This window comes from Poecilia latipinna, unplaced genomic scaffold (genome assembly GCF_001443285.1).
Source record: "Poecilia latipinna isolate Pla-1442-1.1 unplaced genomic scaffold, P_latipinna-1.0 Scaffold150, whole genome shotgun sequence".
In the NCBI taxonomy this organism is placed as follows: domain Eukaryota; kingdom Metazoa; phylum Chordata; class Actinopteri; order Cyprinodontiformes; family Poeciliidae; genus Poecilia; species Poecilia latipinna.
The window spans coordinates 466,770-485,417 of record NW_015112766.1 but is presented as its reverse complement, the minus strand read 5'-3'; the positions used below and the strand labels follow the sequence as shown (position 1 = coordinate 485,417).

Sequence of the window (18,648 nt, the reverse complement as noted above, 5' to 3'; positions counted from 1 at the left end):
CGAGCATCAGCTCAACAACAAGCAGCAACTCAGCTGTTTTTATATTGCTTATGTTTGCAGGCTTAATGACTTTTCCTGCAACATAAGCAACATCCATTTTTAATGTCTGCACAATGCGTCAGTGCATTTTAAAGTCTGCTTGCTTTTCATCTCCTCTGTGATTTGCAGCTGAAGCACTTTGTTTTATAAAAAGGTTATAAAGTGATATTTAGCTTTAGAAGTGTAAACATCAGACGCAGAGCGACCCGATGAAAACAAAACACTAAAATCATATCAGAGATTCTTACCCAGGACTTCCTGTAACACATCAGGTCGTTTCTCCTTGACTCTTTTTAAAAGTATAAGTGTAATAAAACATTCAGGCTGGATGCAGGCTGCTTGTTTTACCTCGTTTTCTCTGATCCTGCTAATAAGATGTTTTCCTTACATTCAACATTTATGTCAAATGTGAAGCTGAGATCATTAATATCTGTTTTGTTATTTTACCGTTTTTATGGAATCTGAAACTTGAATTTTCAAATGTCCCACACTGTGTGAATGCAACATGGAAGTGGCAGAATGTTCAGCCCAAATATACAGAAATAAAAAATATATGTAAACAGAACCTAATTAAATTACAGTCAAACAGGAAAAGTTTTACTTTGACTTTTTCTGCAAGTTCAAATCAACATTTGATCTTCAGTTAGAAATGTTTTTCTCAAATGCAGAAAAATATTCATGAGGCTCAATGGAGAAGAATTAATTTCAGTTTCTATTTTGAATTTGATAAAGATTTTTTTGGCAAGGGGCAAACACAGACCTAACAAGTTCAAAGGTCAGAAAGTCTACAGATTCAGGATTTTCTTTAAAGATAAATGTATTTAATAAACGTCTGGACAGATGAGTTTCCCTCTGTGACTCTGTTAGGTTTTTATTTCAGGTTTGATTCTCTTTAACGTCCTTTACTCCGTCTTTCTGCTCCTGGGTTCAAACTGAGGCTACCAGCTGCTCCTGGCTTCACTTCTCCTCCTCTGCACCACACTGACATCTAGTGGTGAAGCCGTCACACTGCAGGGATCCTCTCACCGCTGTGTGTGTGTGTGTGTGTGGGTGCGTGTGTGGGTGTGTGTGTGTGTGTGTGTGTGTGTGTGTGTTTGCAGGCCTGCCGCCATGGCCATGTGCAGCATCTGGAGCATCTGCTGTTCTACGGAGCGCTGATGAGCGCCCAGAACGCCTCGGGGAACACCGCCCTGCACATCTGCGCCCTCTACAACCAGGTGAGCAGAAAAAACAACAACCAGGTGAGCAGAAAAAACAACAACCAGGCAAAAACAAACAAAAAAAACGAGGTGAGCCGACAAACATGCAGGTTTCCTGTCGCCACCAATCATAGACGTTTCTGCTGGAAAGAGAAGTTTGCAGTGACCTGAAGGTAAAAATTCTGGCTTTGATGCAGAATGTTAATATTCAGTATTTTTAGTAAAAAACTAAACTTTCATTATCACTGTTTGACAAACTTTCCAGCCTGATCAGCTTTATTAATCATTAAAAGAAAAGACATTTTCTCATGTAACACATCCACAAGTGGTCAGGAGATAAAACTCCTTTTCCTGCTCTTTAAATCAAACGAGCTTCTTATGACGTCTCTCTGTTTCCCTGGTGACTAGAAACATTTCAGCTCCAATAATAGAATCCACTAAATCATACAGATTCCAGCAGAAAATGGTGGGAAAATTAAATAAATATGAAAACATTTTTTTGAGCCGGAAACATGAACAAATCCAGATTGATTCTTTAGTTTTACTTTGACACGATTTCTGAATATAAATTCATATTTCAGTATGAGAATATTTCTTTTTTTATTTGAAGGCTTTTGCATGTGTACATTTTTGTCCGCTGTCACTTCATATTTAGTCCAAAACTTTGTATCAAATTCAGATTTCTGATCCATATTCTTAATTAAAAACCATAAGTACCACTGATGCTGGTAAGACGCTGACTGCTCGTTATTTCACGATATAATCCTTCGAAGTGAATTATTCCCAATAAGAGAAATGTTCAACGTGATGGTTCTCCGTCTGGCCTTTGGATGGACCGCTGAGCCGACATATGACCCCTGTTGTTCATCGTTACCAGAAACCTGTTCTGGGTTCGGTTCTGCCTTCATGACATCATTCATACGTTCATCCGTTTTATTCACCCTGCTGTATTTGCTGATATAAACTGTTCTTTTCTATCACAGCTGAAACTGTTGCTCCTGTTCACATATTTAAACTCAATAAAGTGAATATTTTAACAGAAAAGCATCAAATTTGCTTTTTGTTACTTTTTGTTACGACTGCGATGTTCCACTTTATAAAATCTTGATTCTGTTTCAGGTCGTTAGCTGAAGACAGATATTTAGATACTAAACAAAATATTACATTTTGATCTAGGAAACAATGATAAAGAAGTGACATCAGCAATAATTTATATTTTATATAAATTTAAATGGTGGGCTGCAATACCAAGCTTTTATTTTGATAGTCCACTTCCACTTATCGGCAAGTGAATTTGCATGTTAGCTAAATATTTAGCTCAGGAGTAATTATTCAGTCTGTAAATATTTAGTTTGATTATTAGGGCTGTAGTGATACAATAATCTCACGATATGATACGATACAATACACGATATTCTGCGCACAATATGATATATATTGCAATATTCAGCAAACAATACAATTCAATACACTTTTGCGATTTTCTTTAAGATTTTAGAGGGACAGCGTATTTTGGTGACACTTTGTGACTGTTCTAGAGTTGGATTGAATTAATTTAACTGAAAACTGATTAAAAGCACCAACTACACAATACCTGGCTCTGGTTGGACATGGACACAAACTTATCGACAGCTGGACAAAATGAATCAAAGAAGTGGTGAGAAAACATGTTAAACATGTTTCTTTTAATTGAAACAGTACAAACTGTAGCTTACATGCATTTGTAAAGTAAATACAGTCCACCAAGTACCCTGCTCTGAATAGTTTGATACCTTTTTAACCTTGACACTTAACATCTGAAGGAATCACTCTAAGCCTGATGACCCAATCACTCTCCCGGCGAAGCAGCAGTGAGTGAGACAGGTGACAGTTGGATGTTATGATACTTGCGGATGAATATCGATTTTTTTCTAGGAAAGAAAATATCGATGTATATCGCAAAATCGATATTATTACACAGCCCTATTGATTAGAAATATTTTGGTTAGTTTTGAACTTAATCTTTGTCTTGCTAATAAGATATTTATTTTGAAGCTGGCATTTAGAAATGAATGAATAACAAGGTTTAAAAAAATATGTCTTCAGAAAATGAACCTCCACTCTTCCCTCTTATGACAGGATAAATAACAAACTGTTGCAGATAATTTTAACTTTTAAACGGCTCCTGTAGCGGTTAGCTAGCGGTTAGCTTCACAGAACAGACTCCTTTGCAGGATCCGAACTCGCAGCCCCTGATGGAGACGACCTGCGTTTCCTCCATGTTCCTCATTGTTCAGTTCAGCGTTCTGACAAACCTGAGCTCCTCTCAGACCAGCGGCCGTGATTTCTACCAGAACAGAATGAAACTGCAGAGTTGAGAGCTTTAACTCATTTAGCTCAGCTTCCTTTCTTTCTGCTCCGCTCCATTTCTTCTTCCCAGGAGACGAATTATTTACTGTCCCTGCTAGTATTGATGATGTTTGAGGCGGTGCAGTTCAGCCGATCCCAGGAGGAAAGTCTTTCTTCCTCTAATTGCTGTGAACAGCTGAAGTTCAATGTAAAGAGCGCTCTGCTTTGTATCTCATGCTAATCTTTTCATCATATCCATATGAAAGTATAACTCCGATAATGACCACCCACACATTATAAGCTCCTGTTCATCTAATCCATTTAGCTGGTTTTGCTCTACGAGTTTCCAGGAAGTAAAAGTTGAGTGTGAAGCAGCTGAGATGACAGAAAAGAAAATAATCCTTTAATTATTCAGGAATAAAAGCAAATCAAGATGTGTCATCTTTTAAAATCTATCCTCTAGTAATTGATGCTTTTATATCTTGGAAAGAAATTTAATGGGATATGATAAACAATCACTCCTCTGAGCCGACACAGGTCCACTCATATAAGGCTCATTCACACACAAAGAGCTTAAAGGATAATAAAGGAAAATAAAGAAACTGTTTAAAGCAGCTCATTTATCAGATTATTTGCCAGCAAACAGACTTTCAATCCTGATTTTCTGGTTCTGGAAACAGAGTCAGCATTTCTCTGAAGACCTGATCAGAAACTCTTTTTTTTTTTTTTGTCTTTTCCCAGACAGAGTTTATATCTGTGACTCTTTCCAGATGAAAAATCCAAGACATTTATTTAGGATAAATGTCGGCATTTATCAGAGAGTTTGGAGGCGGCTCTCTTGATGTGAGGAACTGGTCAGACTTTCACACCGAGCTGTGAAAGTCCCTGTATCCCACTCCAAACGCCACTTGACCTGCAGCTGGTCTTTGAAGCCTCTGGCTGCAGGTCAGCGTCGTTTGTGCTGCAGCTCATCAGAGCGTTTAACTCGCTGCTCTCAGTTTGGCTTTTAAAGAAGAGATTCCCTCTGATGCTTTCAAATCTCAGCAACTTAAAATATCTGTTGAAAACCAGTAAAGAGTCAAAATATAATACTGGCTCAGTTCTCCTGCTGATCAGTCATAAAGGATTAACTGTAATTTTAACAGTCATGACTGAAAATGAGCTGCTGGCAGAAACTTTTCAGATAAATTATTCTCATATCTGTGTGAGAAAAATCCCCAAAACTGAGATTCATTCGATGCAACTTGATAAAAACATAAAGCTGGACTGAGGAGAGTTCTGTTGTTTTTAGGTAAACCTGCTCCACGTTGATCCGCTCTGTGATTATTTTTATTAATCACCATATTTCTCTCAGTTAATCCAGAATGTCAAACATGAATGTTTAACAAAGTAAAGGTGATGTTTTGGCTTGTTTATAGAAAATCTGTATGTGAACAGATATTGGGCAACTAAATGAAAAACAGATTTTCCCTTCTCACTTTTTTTACTTTCATCTTTTTAAATGAGAAATATGAACAACAATTTCTGACATTTAAAAACTAAAACCAGTGAGTTTCCCTGGTCCATCATCGGCGCCGTGCCGACCGGCTGAAATGAAGAGTCGGTGCTGATTTATCTTGTTTTGTGGTCAAACGTCTCGTCTGACTGAAGGACTTCGTTACACGTCTTTTTTTGTTCTATTTTTTAAGAGAACAACTTTGCATGAAGTTTGTTTTTAGCTTTTCACCCATTATCTTGTTTTGTTTGGTCTTTTTCAAATCGTCCTTTCATGACTTTGGCCCTGCTCTCTGATGCCTGTGGTTTCTGAACTTTTGGTTTTTTTTGGTAATTTCTCTGAACATTGCTCATGCTGACCCTGACTGGATCTGCTGGGACAGAAAAACAAGAAACCTAAAGTCCAAAATGTCGTCCAAATGGAGTGTAGACGACCTTTGACCCCTTCCTAGATTGATGAAAGGCTGCAGAAGACCTGAGAATGGGGTGGAGCTTCACCTTTTAGCAGGACAACCATCCTGAACTTACAGCCAGAGCAAAGCAGCTTCATGGGTTAGAATGGCCTAGTCAAAGTCCAGACCTAAATCCAGCTGGGTATCTTTGTGAAGGACTTTCCCTTTCTGTTTGAGGCTCCTAACTGAACCGTTGGGTGATCTTTAGTTTTTGGTGAATCATTTTTAAAGTTTTTTCCTGACAGAAAACAGGAAATCAAAGTGACGCCCATCAACCCAGGAGGAGTTTCCATGGTATCGAAGTTTCCAGGGAGAATCGTGAACCTTTCTGCTCTGACCTTTCTCACTCAGATCCCTCCATCTTTGTTTCTGCTCCTCTTTTAATTAATTTTACAAACAGCTTTGCTCCCATTTGTCCGGAGTGATTCTCATTTCTGAGCGTTTCTGAGGAGAAAGGACAGCGTGTTGGAGGACTGGCTGCCGTCCAGGTGAACGGGTAAAAATAACCCGGAGGATCTGGTTTTAAATGAGGAGGGAAAGCTTCTCATGGCAGAACGTATGGAAGGAGCTGACTGCTCTGCTCAGATCATGGCTGTGCTTCAGTTTGTGATTCTCCTGCCAACTCTCCACAGCTCATTGTGGCTCTAAAAAAAGTATTTATATTCATGTATGTGAGCGCGGTGCATGCGTGGTGCAGCACATTGTGGGCGAGATGTGCAGCAGATTCAAACCCCTCAGCTCGCTCCAGCGCTCTTCTTCTCTCTCTTCCCCGCGCTCCCTCTTCCTGTCGGAGTGGAGCAACAGATTCACTTGAAGCAGAAGAAGCTCCACTCCTGGTGCAGGTCGTCCATGCTCCTGCTGCCTCTCACTTAGTAATGACATGTTTAGACGTTTGAACACTCTTTCCTGTTCCTGCTCCTCTGGCTTCTTGGGAAACTCTGTCACTGGAAGATAATCGCTGTTCTTCCAGAACAAAGTAGGAGAACTTACAGGAATCGGATCTTTAGGATGGTTTCTGGTTCGTTTTACTTCATGTTTTTTTTCTTTTCTCCCTCTCAGGATAACTGTGCCAGAGTGCTGCTGGTCCGTGGAGCTGACAAGGAAGTGAAGAACTACAACAGCCAGACTCCATTTCAGGTACGGGCGAAATATAAATAAATAAAAAAAAGTAATTGCTGCTATTTTTAGCCAATTCTTGGTGATTTATTGCAGCTTTTAGAGTGTGGGGAAAACATTTTTAGTAGCAGCACATTCTCCTCATCTCATTTGTTGCCATGGCAACAGTGGGGAAACAGCCAAGGTCAGTTTCAACCAAGGATGCAAACGCTTTCTTGGCCAATAATGGAAATGTTGTAATTAAAGTCTTGGAGGAGAGCAGCGAGTGAGCGTGAAATGCCGACCGTCTTTTTGGGATTCGTTTCAGTCGGGCGCAGAAAGGACGACTCTGATGCGCTTGAATTTATTGAAATAGCGTGAAAATGTTTGATTTAGAGCTAACGCACCGTGCACTAATATGAAACATGAACACGCCAAAGTTTAATGTGTGTGCATGAATGCTCAGGGTTGCACAACAAAGTTTTCACGTAGGGCGTGTTCATGAGCCACTCTAATTATTTCTGCAAACATTAAATGTTCTTTTTGCTGCAAACAAACGTTTTAAATTACATTTCTGCAGAAAATGTTGCTAAACTTTCCGCTGCAGATCGGTACCTGGTTGTCCGCTGTGCCGGCGTCACACTGTCACAAACATCGGATGAAATCTGACATTTATTTCAAAAGTTTGAAAACCAAAATAGGAGCACTGATGCTGCTATTTTAAGAAAGTTGGAGGTGACTGCAACCAAATCAGAGTTTCACTGGGCCGAGTTTCAGGCCCTACAACATGTCAGGCATAACATTATGACCACAGACAGATGAAGTGAACAACATTTCTCATCTCTTCATGGTGGTACTGGTTATGTTGGCAAGGAAGTGAACGTTTTGCAGTCCCTCCACAAATTTTGCAATATTCTTATCTCATTTCCCTTTCAAAATCTATATGTAGAAGAAAAAAGATGCAAAAAATAAGCAGACAGACTGGACATAAAGAAATTAGCTTGATTTTTGTTGCTCCATATCAGTAGAACTGAGGCAGCAGTGGAGTAAAAGTAAGAGATACTGCCACCTGCAGGTGGGAGTTGGCAGTCAACGTAGACCCAATGGTTTTAATCATTTTTATGAAACATTTGTGTGAATTTCCTCAATCGCAGAATCAAGAAGACCTGAAGGGGCTGATGTGGTCAGCTGCCTGAAAACGTTTCCTACAGTTTTCACATGTTTGGAAATGTTATTTCCAGTTAATTAAGCTGAGCCAAATCTGTAATAATAAGTTTCAGCAGGAATAGAAAGAAAAGTTTGCTTCTGCTTAAAATTAAAGATTTGATGTTTTACATTTTGGTTTTGTTTGTGTGAATACGTTAAAATCAGAGTGATTTTACTTCATGCTATCATCCTGTAAGAGTCTAATCTGACATCTGTGGTCCAAACTGAGGATTTCTCCTTATGCAGAGTGAACCTGCACTGCTGTGCATGTTTTATGAGGGGAAAATCCTGCAAAGGACTAAGTTCCAACTGATATGGTTGACTCATAACCTACGCCTAAGTTACAAAAGAGCCTTATCCAGGCAGGCATTTACGAAAGGCAGTCCCACGGGGTCCTCGAGGTCCTCCACATCCACTCCAGTGGAGCGTTTCATTAGCTGAGCGTTTCACAGAGAGGGAGGGCAGGATGAACTGAAATCACATCACTGTTAGTCAGAGTCTGACTACAGCTGAGGCTTAAATTTAGCCGTTTCCCTGGAGCTTGATTTCTGTGAACAAACTGCACTGAACAAAATCTAGAAAAAAATAATAAGTTTTCATGATACTGTGAAGTTTGACACTTTACAGGAAACATAAGCAGCTTATAACTGGCTGTATAGTTTGGTGAAAATCAGGGATGCACTGGGCTATTAACATGCTGTTCTGGCCAGTATCCAATATTTACTAAAACTATATATATATGTATGTTTCCATACACTTACAACAGTGGGAAAAGACAAGGACACTGCTGACACCTGCTCTGCCTCACCATCAGTCACATGACCAAACAAATACCACATGACCCCGTCTACTCCCAGCCCAGAAACAAACAGCAGAAAGATGGAAATAAACATCAGTTCTTCATATCATTTATTTACTGAACCCATACTGATGTGTTAATGCAGATAAATTGCTTCTCTAGTGTAAATATGCCCATGATGTCAGGATGCCCCCCTCAGGCTTGTCTGCTTATCATCTCAGGATGTAATAATTTGGGGGCTCGTCCGGGATCTAACAGCAGGTGTTTTGTTTGGTTATGGGTTCAGTCCTCTCTGTCTTCTCACAGCTTTTAAATGTGTTTCTTGGCTTTGCTGAGTCAAGAGACACAGGGTGAGCCCTGATGTGGGTCAGCTTGTGTGATTTGATTTGGATTTCCTTCTAGATCTCTGAAACTGAATATAGACTCAGATCAGTTTTAGTCTTAGAAATCTGAATCTGTAGTCCAAGCATATTCATGTCTGTATCAACCAATCAATCAAATTTTATTTTTATAGCACATTTCAGCAGCAAGGCACTTCAGAGTGCTTTACATAATTAAAATAAAAACAGCATGATACAGTAGATAGTGATGGACACACTTCTGCTAATAAGCTGACAGCGCAGCTAATTTTTTGGCTAGTGCGAGTGTTTGTGGTGATAATGAAGATGTTTAGAGCATCTAGTGTCCCCTAGATACATTTTTCCAGATGAGTTCTGTAATAATTTCTTGAAGCGCAAACCGTACAGGAAGGTGTGCAATGACAAATTTGCTCATAAAATCATTGAGACGTGGTTGGTATTAGCAGGGTTATATTTAGTGCTTTAGCATTAGCTTCTGCTAAATACCATGTTGGTGTATTGCTTTAGCATTAACAGAACTAATATTTTTGATGGTGCTTTAACATTTCAGCTAGCGGTGCACACCATCACCAATGAACTTATTCTGTGGGCTCAGAGTTTAGTTGTTGGAGTTTCTCTCAGATTTTTCACTTAACTGGATCTATTGGTAAATCAAAGCTGTTGTTGTTAAGTATTATGCAACACGCTTCTTTTATCGCTGCACTGCTTTTTAAAGCAAAGCGATTCTCTGTGATAGTGAGATGATTTCCTTCCCTACAAAAGCCAAAGATTGCTGACAATAAGACCCAGCAGCTGCTGTCCCTCAGCAGTGAGGACGTTCAGCTTAACTGGGCGGCCAAGTAGAAATCTGTTGCAGAAGAGAAACAAACAGCCGTTATTTTCCTGACAGCAGGCTCAGCGGCTGAACATCAAGCAGCCACTAAACGTGTTGGACTCTCACTTGTTGTTGAGTGGAGGAAAAAAATCGCTCTCTTGCACTTACTATCTTTATCATTGTTGCACTCTCCTCCTACACATGAAGCCCAGAGCCGAATCCAACAAGTTTATGCCTGTTTTACAGATGGAAGAGCAGGAAGCTGAAACAGGTAAAGACCAGAGGAATCTGAGCTTCAGGACTTTTAAAAGCTGAGACTGTCCTGCAGCTCAGAGGACGATACGGTCAGGGTCATGTCCAGGTCCATTTATTCATTATTTTTCTTGCAAATTAATAAAAAATAATAAAAAAAAGCTTTTGGAAACATTTTCATGTGGTTTCCTTGACATCCATGGTTTAATTTATTTTACATCTTCTGACTGTTTTGAAGTGGCTTCTAGTTTTATGGTTCAACTTTAGGATATGATAAATATGATCAAGCTTTGAACTTTGACCTCATGTAGAAAATCACTGAAGATCCCAGATTCTTTCCAGCTTCCCTGTAGTTCAGGCAGGTTTTGGTTTGAGGTGTGGAATTTGACTAGGCCATTCCGGTGGGATCATTGTCTTGTTGATGACCCAGTTAGGACCAAACTTCATCTGTCTGACTGATGGAGTCACTTTTCCATGTGGAGGTCAAAACCTGCTGAATGCGTGAAAACCAGCCCACATCATCATCCCTCCACCACCGAGCTGGAGGAGTTTGTGCTGCCAGACGTCCTGCTGTCTGCCATCTTGTTTTCCTTCAACCTTTTCTCTCTGCAGAATGATGGAGTTCAGATGGTCTTAAAATCTCACAGACTGATGGGAATTGTTGATGTTGTTCCAGTTTCATCGTCATAGTTGATTTGGTTCAGTTCTCGTAGCTTTTACATTTCTAAAGGATGTTTAATCTGTTGATCTCGAGAATTTACGATGCAGAAAAAAAATGAACTAAATATTTATAGGAATAAAACAGCAGACAAGAGAGCAGGTGACATCAATAAAACAGGTCAGAAGTAATTAAATATCATTGGAATTAGAAACCACAACACGGTAGAATAAATTGGGTTCAAGCCGCTGCTCCAATAAATTTGAATGCATTAAAAGGTCATCCTCTTCAAATGCTTCATCTCAGTTTTATTTGCATTTTGAAAAATCCTGAATATCAGAGCAGAAACATTACATAACTCTAAACAGGAATGCATCTAGACAGAGAGCTCGAACACACATTCCCACCCACACTGCCGTACCTCAGCAAAACAACAGAAAGAAGCTCAAACACACAAATTAACTACCTATCATGGTGAAAATACGTTAAACGATGAAAGGAAAGCAGCTTTAAACTGAGAAAACGTGTTTTCCTTTGTTCAGAAACGGCTCTCTAGATGTGCTTGAAACAAATGTGACAGTTATGAGCTTTTTAAGGAAAAATCTAATTAACTTCACAGTTACAAATACGAGTTAGACGACAAAGATTAAAAATAAATCAAGTTTACTTAAAGCCCAGGTGCAAACTTACAGCAGTTTGAAATTGTCTGGTTATTAAAAATGTTTATATTTTCATTCGTTTATACATTCATACCAAAATTCACAATTTGCACATTTTTGTTTCTCCATTTGGGTCTCTTCTTTTGGTGTCTGGAAAACGAGCCATTTCAAAAACCTGTGCTGCTGTGTAACTGTGCATCTATGTGCAGCCATTTTCACATGTATACGTGTAAACAGAGTTGGGGGCGTGGCCACCAGTACTGATATGCATTAAAGTGACGGCGCTCATTCTGAAAATAGGCAGAACTGAGCAGAGACTAAAATCTCATTATCTAAGAATGCTTTTGTTTAAAATATATATAATTAATATGACTTTATAGCCTGTAAACCTTTCCTAACCTCTTTAAAAGAAAGCATAATAAGTCCCTTTTAAGGTAATTATAATTATAGTGTTGGACTGTTGGTCCAACACTATAATTTAAAATGCCTTGGATGAAGCTGTTGAGGCTTAAATGCCCATAATATTCAATATATCCATAATGTCCATGTGACATCTTTTCATTAGTGTAGAGTCTGATTTGCGTTTCTGAAAACAATGGAAGATGCATCATTTCCAACCAAAACTGCCAGATTTGCCATGATGAAGGTGGTGGGGCTTTTAGCCCAGATCTGATGCAGCTGGACGACGTTTTGAAGGCTGGAGTTCAGTTCATGTCTGTATTCATATGGAGCAAACGCTCTGCATGTTTCTCAGCTGAAGAGGAAATCGGTTTGATGGCTCCATCATTAGGAGCCAAACCAACAACTGGAGCCGATTCCTGAAACGCTTTGCTGCCACGGCTGAATGAGGCGCTCCCTGCAAGGCCTGTGGGCGTGTGGCGGCCATGCCATCTGATAACATCATGTCTCAGTTCAGCATCTGTGGAAAAGTGTGTGTGTGTGTGTGTGTGTGTGTGTGTGTGTGTGTGTTTCTCGGCGCTCTTTAAAAGATGTATTGTTTAAGGCAACAGAAAAGGAAAACCAGAGCAAAACACAAATTCAGCTGTTTTCTCTGAGTTCTTTGTTTTCTTGATGTGAAACTTTTATAGATTTCGACAAAGCGGCTCTTCATGTTGTGTTTCTCATCTCTCCAGTCTGATCTGTGGATCTTTCTGATCTCTTCAACCTTTAAAAACCAAATGTCTCCATTTTCATCAAAACATTCCTCCATTCTCCACATTTCTCCCTTTTCTGTTCCCACTCTGTCGCTCCCAGTCTAAGCCTTAAAGGGACAGTTAGGAAGTTACTGAGGTGGGGTTCTGTGAGTAGTTGACACAGTCAGTGGCTTACCTGCAGCAGACAGAAATCCTTCTGAAGTGAGTTTTGAGTTCAGACCCGGATGGATGTGGAAGTGCCTCATATAAGGCACTTCTCCCCACGTTGCTGATCAATCAGCATATCAATGTGTCGTTATGGGTGAACGTGACTCTGGAGCTTTGATTGGTCAGTTTGACTAGAAACCAGTTTATAAATTCAGTTTATTTACCGTTTATGGGAGGTGAGCCACCAGAAGCAGACAGAGAGGTGGCAGAAGAACTAGATCAGAACCGCTGACTGATCGGTGACATGAGGAACTGAACGGTTCATCTGGACTCATCTGGACCTGCGGTGGTTCTGGATGGACGGATTGTTTCCACTGAGTTCTGTCGTCTTCTTCAGATAAACTCGCTCCAACTCCCCAGAGACCTGCTGTCAACTCGGCTCGGCATCCTGGAGAGCGTGATCCGGTGCTGCCTTCAGGCGCTCCTGGCTGACATGTTTCTGTTGCCAACCCAACCGGCTCCCTCCGGCTGTGCAGGAAGTCGCTGTCACCACGGAGACAGCGGCGCTCTGAGATCCCATGACACTTCAGATAAAAACGATGTTTCTTTTCCTCCCAGAGCATTAAATATGTAAATATTTCTTCAGATTTACAGCTTTTCTTTCCCTTTTTAGCAAATTAAACATTAAATGAAGCTGCAGGAAGCTCAGCTATAAAAAAAATTATGTTTTATGGTCAAATCTGAAATTTTGTCTAAGATTAGGTGGAAATATTTGGGTCTTTAGACATTACGTTGCTTATGAATGTGGAACCATTTTATGTACTTACTGCAGTAATGCATGATCTTATTAGCCTGCAGCAGTAGAAACAATATATTAACATTTCCTGGTGAAGCTGTTTGTTGATTCTTTATAGTCCGGTTTATTTGACTCGATGATGGATCAGCTGATAATCTTTTGTTTCTTTAGAAAACTTTTAGATGCATGTTGAGTTGATCCATCATGTTCTGATGAGTTTTCCAGTGTAATCCCAGTCTGTATTGACCTGTAGTTTCCTTCGTTCCTCTGAAGAACCTTTTGCTCCTCTCTGGTGTTCCACTTGGCTGAAAGTGTCTCTGAAAGCTCCTCCACATCTTTACCCCCTTCCTGTTATACACAACCATTTGTCTCCCTGACAACCAGCGGAGACCAGGAAGAGAATGGATGTGGGGGCGGCCATGGCAGTAGTGGTGTTGATTGTGGGCGGCAGGATGATAATGAGAGATAAATTGTGTTTCCTGCAGCTCATTGGTTAGCAGCTTGCTGATCACTCGCTGCTAAAAAGAGACTTGAGAGTGCCCCCTGCTGCTCTGGTTTAGTTGTGTTGGGCTTTGTGTTTCAGTGGAGATGAGTTTACAGGAATTCAGTGGTGGTTTCAAAGACAAAAGTCTGTTTCAGTGCTTCACAGTAACCTTAGCTGAGCTTACATTTCTATCTTCAGACTAAAATATTAACACATTAGTGACAGAGGGATTTGTGTCCCTTCATCATCTGCTCCACCTCCAGCTGCTGTGGTTCTGAGTCAAACCAACCTGTTCCCCTCCTGGCCTGTGGGGGCGCTGCACCAAGAACCCCTGAAGGAAATGACACAAGAACCTCTGAAGACACTGAGAGCAACTTCCTTCTTCACCAGATGGAAACAAGATGGAGGCGTCAGATTTTAGGAGAAGGATTTTGGCGGTTGGAGGATTTCTCCTTCGCTTGGCTAGCACGTTAGCTTTGGTTGTCTTTACCCAGAATGCCCTGCACTGTAGTCCACTTCCTGCTTTTTAGGCGATCTACGGTTCGATTAGCATTCGGACTTCACCAAACGGACTGGATTTGGATTAAAGCGACTGAGACGTCTCTTATTTTCTATAAATAGAAAAAGAAGCAAAAACAGTCAGGATGCAACCATGCTTTCATTTCGTCTAGATAATCATTTAATTCTTTCATGGATTTGTTATTTTCATTTTTAATATGCTGCAAGTAAATGATGGGTCAAAAGCTGTGAAGCAATAAACGTTAGGATGCTCCTGGTGCTCAGGTGAAAATAATTATTGTTTTTAAAATGGTTTGTTTTCCACAGGCGGCCAGATTTAAAACCGAAGCAGTTGGACTCTAAAACATCAGAATAAAAAACAAGTCAGGATTTCCTGTTTTATTACTTCAACTTTATTTTTACAGTTAATCACCATTTTCAGAAAACAGATTTTATGGACACTTGGATCTGGAGCAGGAAGTGATGCGTTTGTGCAGCTGAGTAAACTGACTGTTTTGCTGCTTTTATTGTTCAATAGTTGTTCATTAAATTAATGACAGAATCTGAATGTATATGAATATTCTGCGTCTCTAAACTTTATTGGTGGATAATATGTGATTATAGTTGGTCTCTGGAGAAAATCCGCTCAGTTCCTGGTTCAGGATGAATGTGACTGGATCTGTTTCAGTTTAACAGCTGAAAATATTCCAGGGATCAAATGAACCATTGAGCTGAATCTGAACCCTTTGATCCAGAGCCGGTGGATTCAGGTGAAGTTAAAGTAACGGAGCGGTGAATGTTTATGGGATGAAGTCGTTTTGTGACATGCTGCAGGAAACCGTCCATGTGAGCTGAAGCTGGTGGGTTCCTGTGGATTCGAGGCCTTCTCTTTGCAGAGCAGCAGTCACTGATTCGTCACACTCGGTGGCATGAGCTCTGGGAGATCCTCCGAATGAGTGGGAGATCCAGCATCCGTCCCCTCCCCCACCCGCTTCTGAAGAAACAGATGTTCCTCCCGGAATAAGCTAAAAATATACATTTATTAACATGCTTTTTATTTTGGAGGAGGCCTTTTGTTTTACAGCTGGATAAACGCTCAGGAAGCATCACGTTGATGGAAAACCTCGTTTAGTTCTCCGTTTCCTCAGAACCAACGTTCAGGTTTTTAATCCTGCAGAGACGGACGCGTTCATGGCACCTGCTGTCCGACTCTCCACGAATCAGAGCAGGCTTTCTTATGTAATGCTTCTGGGTTTCCCATGAGGGGTGTGTGTGTGTGTGTGTGTGTGTGTGTGTGTGTGTGTGTGTGTGCAGCACACAGATTATAAAGGACCGGTCTGTTTTGAGATGATCTTTGCCTGAGCCTGGAGTTCTTTCAGCCTCCTGGTTCTGCTGAGCATGTCAGCACAGAACCTCTGAGTCCAAATGTTTGGTGCCTCTCTACTGCCTCCTGGTGGACAAGCACTGCTCACACTGATCCTATATCCCTGATGCAAAAACACCCAGACTGTACAGGAAAGACTAATAAGGAATAAACTGGTTATTATTATTATTATTATTATTATTATTATTATTATTATTATTATTATTATTATTATTATTATTTTACCATACTTAGAAAATAATTGCACCTAACATACCAGCCTTTTTTTCAGATGGGCAAAAAAAGAAAATTAATAAAGTGGGAGAAAAAGAAGCAAAAGAGCCACCATGAGGGGGCGCTGCACTCTGACTAGTGACTTTTGTGCCTTTGTGGATTTATTTAGTCACTTTGCTGATTCTGCATCCATGTCATGTCCTGCAGTGGAGCTGAAGCCAAAACGTCTGAAATGAATCGTAGAGTTGTTTTCAAAATTCATAACTTTGACTTTAAAAACAAAAAAAATAAAGAATCACTTTTATTCTCCATGTTTATAAATGTTTTGGATCTGGGAATGGAGAAACAAACTGAGGGAAGAAACTGTCTCTGTAGCGCCACCTGAAGGTAAAAACCTAAACAGGATGTATCCAGGATGTGTGGGGTCTGCAGAGATGTTGGCTGCCCTTTTCCTGACCCTTGACCTCTATAGGTCCTGTATGGAGGGAAGGTTGATAGAGTGATGGATGGGATTATGAGCCAGAATAGTTTAATTAAATGACTGTAGCAGATTAAATGTTATTTTCTGTAAACTCCTGAAAACCAAACATCCCTGTTTTAGTTAGGACTTATCAGATGATGGGTTATTATAAGAAACAGGAAGACTCAGAAAGCTTGAGCACTGGTTGCTATGGTGATCAGGCCCATAGCATGACTCATTCCAAAAGGCAGGTAGAGAGTTAGACAGAAATATCCATGTTTTAGTGCGCAGTCTGTAGATGTGGAGATGAAATAAATCGAGTTTTAAATCAGAAAATTTGAGTTTGACGTTTATTTTTCAATAAATCTTAAACCTGAAGGGACTGAAAATGTTCTGTCTGATGAAACCCCTCATGGCTTCTTGTTTTCCTCTGCAGGTGGCCATTATTGCAGGAAACTTTGAGCTCGCCGAACTCATCAAGAACCACAAAGACTCTGATATAGGTGAGTCCAGATCGTTCCATTTTGTCCCTGCCGAGTCTCTCTTCCTCAATCTCACTCCGGATACATTTCAAATCCCCCGATCTTTTCATCCTCTTTAATGACTTTCCTTTATAATCCCCATGCTGGATTATCAGTGTGTTGCCGTGGGAACGAAAGTTTATCCTCGCACCAGGACAATCCCGGCGCTGATTTGGCCAGGAGTCCCTGGGCGTTAGGATGAGGGATGTTTGTCCTGCAGGAACTGATTAAATCAGGTTTTATTTCATTCAGTTGTTGTGTGGAAATGCGCTCTGGTTGGATGTGAAGCTGTAGAGCTGGTTGGGATTTTTTAACACGGATCTGCAAAAGAAGTCCTTCTCTTAGCAACCAAACGTCACCATTGTTTATTCAATTAGTGGTGTTTCAATCAATGCTTTTTATTTAAATGGCAATATTTGATATCTTCAGTTTGAGAAAGAGATTTTCACGCTGCCTTGAGCTGAGTTATTGTGCTAAAGAATAGATGGAAACAAATGTGTTGAATAAGTTCTGATGTAGCAAATGCTGCCACCCACTGCTGGGTCTGTGCCTTACCAGAGGCATGAAACTGAAAAATGGAAGAACTCTCAGTTTTTCTCACATCTGCAGTTCATGCTAGTTTTCCACCTCTACTTCCTGTTTGTTGCAGCCAGGCGAAGTCTCAACATCTGATAAAATGTTGCTTTACGTAGCCAGGTTGACTCCAAACCAGTGTCCACGAGTCCAAGTCAAGTTTCAAGTCTTTAAGTTAAAAAGTCGAGTCTGAAGTCGAGTTTGAGACTTTGACTTAAATCTGTAAGACTACTGATGCTTGGTGAATCTCCATGGCGACGGTTGTCCTTATGTTACTGCGCTGAGCTGCTTGACCGGTTGGAGGACTGAGCTGCAGTCGGTCTCGTTTTGTTGCCTGTTAAACTCAGGAAATGATCAGCTAGTTGGTTCAGGTTAACTCCTGGTCCTGGATCAGAACCGAGCGCCGCCGACCCGGTTCTACTGCCACAGAGACGGTTCAGGGATTAGAGAAAATGAGAAAAGAAGAACAAACAAATAAATAAAAAGTAGACGATGGAGGGAAGAGAACGATGAGTCTGAGGGAGGCAGTAATCTAATCTGAAGATGTAATCCTGCCATTGTTGACCTCATCAGCAGCAGCGACCCGATGAAAGTGGAACATGACCAAAACTTCTCTGCAGCTGTTGGAGCGAGCGCGTCCCGACCAGAACCTCCTGCCGTCCATTTCAACCCAAAGATTCATTTCTCAGGACCCGAGACCCAGAGACTCAGACCCAAACGAGCTGCACCTCCACCCTCCATCACCTCCACCCTCCATCACCCCCACCCATCGCCACCCCCACCCTCCATCACCTTCACCCTCCACCCACATCACCGCCAACCCCACCCTCCAACCTCCATCACCTCCACCCTCCATCACCTCCACCTCCATCCACCATCACCTCCACCCTCCATCTTTCCCACCCACATCACCTCCACCCACATCACCTCCACCCACATCACCCCCACCCACCATCACCTCCAACCTCCATCACCTCCAACCTCCATCACCTCCACCCTCCATCTTTCCCACCCACATCACCTCCACCCACATCACCTCCACCCACATCACCCCCACCCACCAC

The 18,648-nt window shown here is 41.0% G+C and overlaps 1 protein-coding gene across 8 annotated transcripts in view; it reads left to right on the top strand.

Annotated features, from left to right (window-relative positions):
• LOC106945570 (SH3 and multiple ankyrin repeat domains protein 2) overlaps nucleotides 1–18,648 on the top strand; it is a 127,752-nt gene that overhangs the window by 12,363 nt on the left and 96,741 nt on the right. For all 8 annotated transcript variants that reach the window (XM_015029336.1, XM_015029334.1, XM_015029330.1 and 5 more), the window contains exons 6-8: nucleotides 1,140–1,256; nucleotides 6,572–6,649; nucleotides 16,927–16,993. In XM_015029336.1, coding sequence (XP_014884822.1) covers nucleotides 1,140–1,256; nucleotides 6,572–6,649; nucleotides 16,927–16,993 — 262 coding nt within the window. The remainder of the gene's footprint in view (nucleotides 1–1,139; nucleotides 1,257–6,571; nucleotides 6,650–16,926; nucleotides 16,994–18,648) is intronic.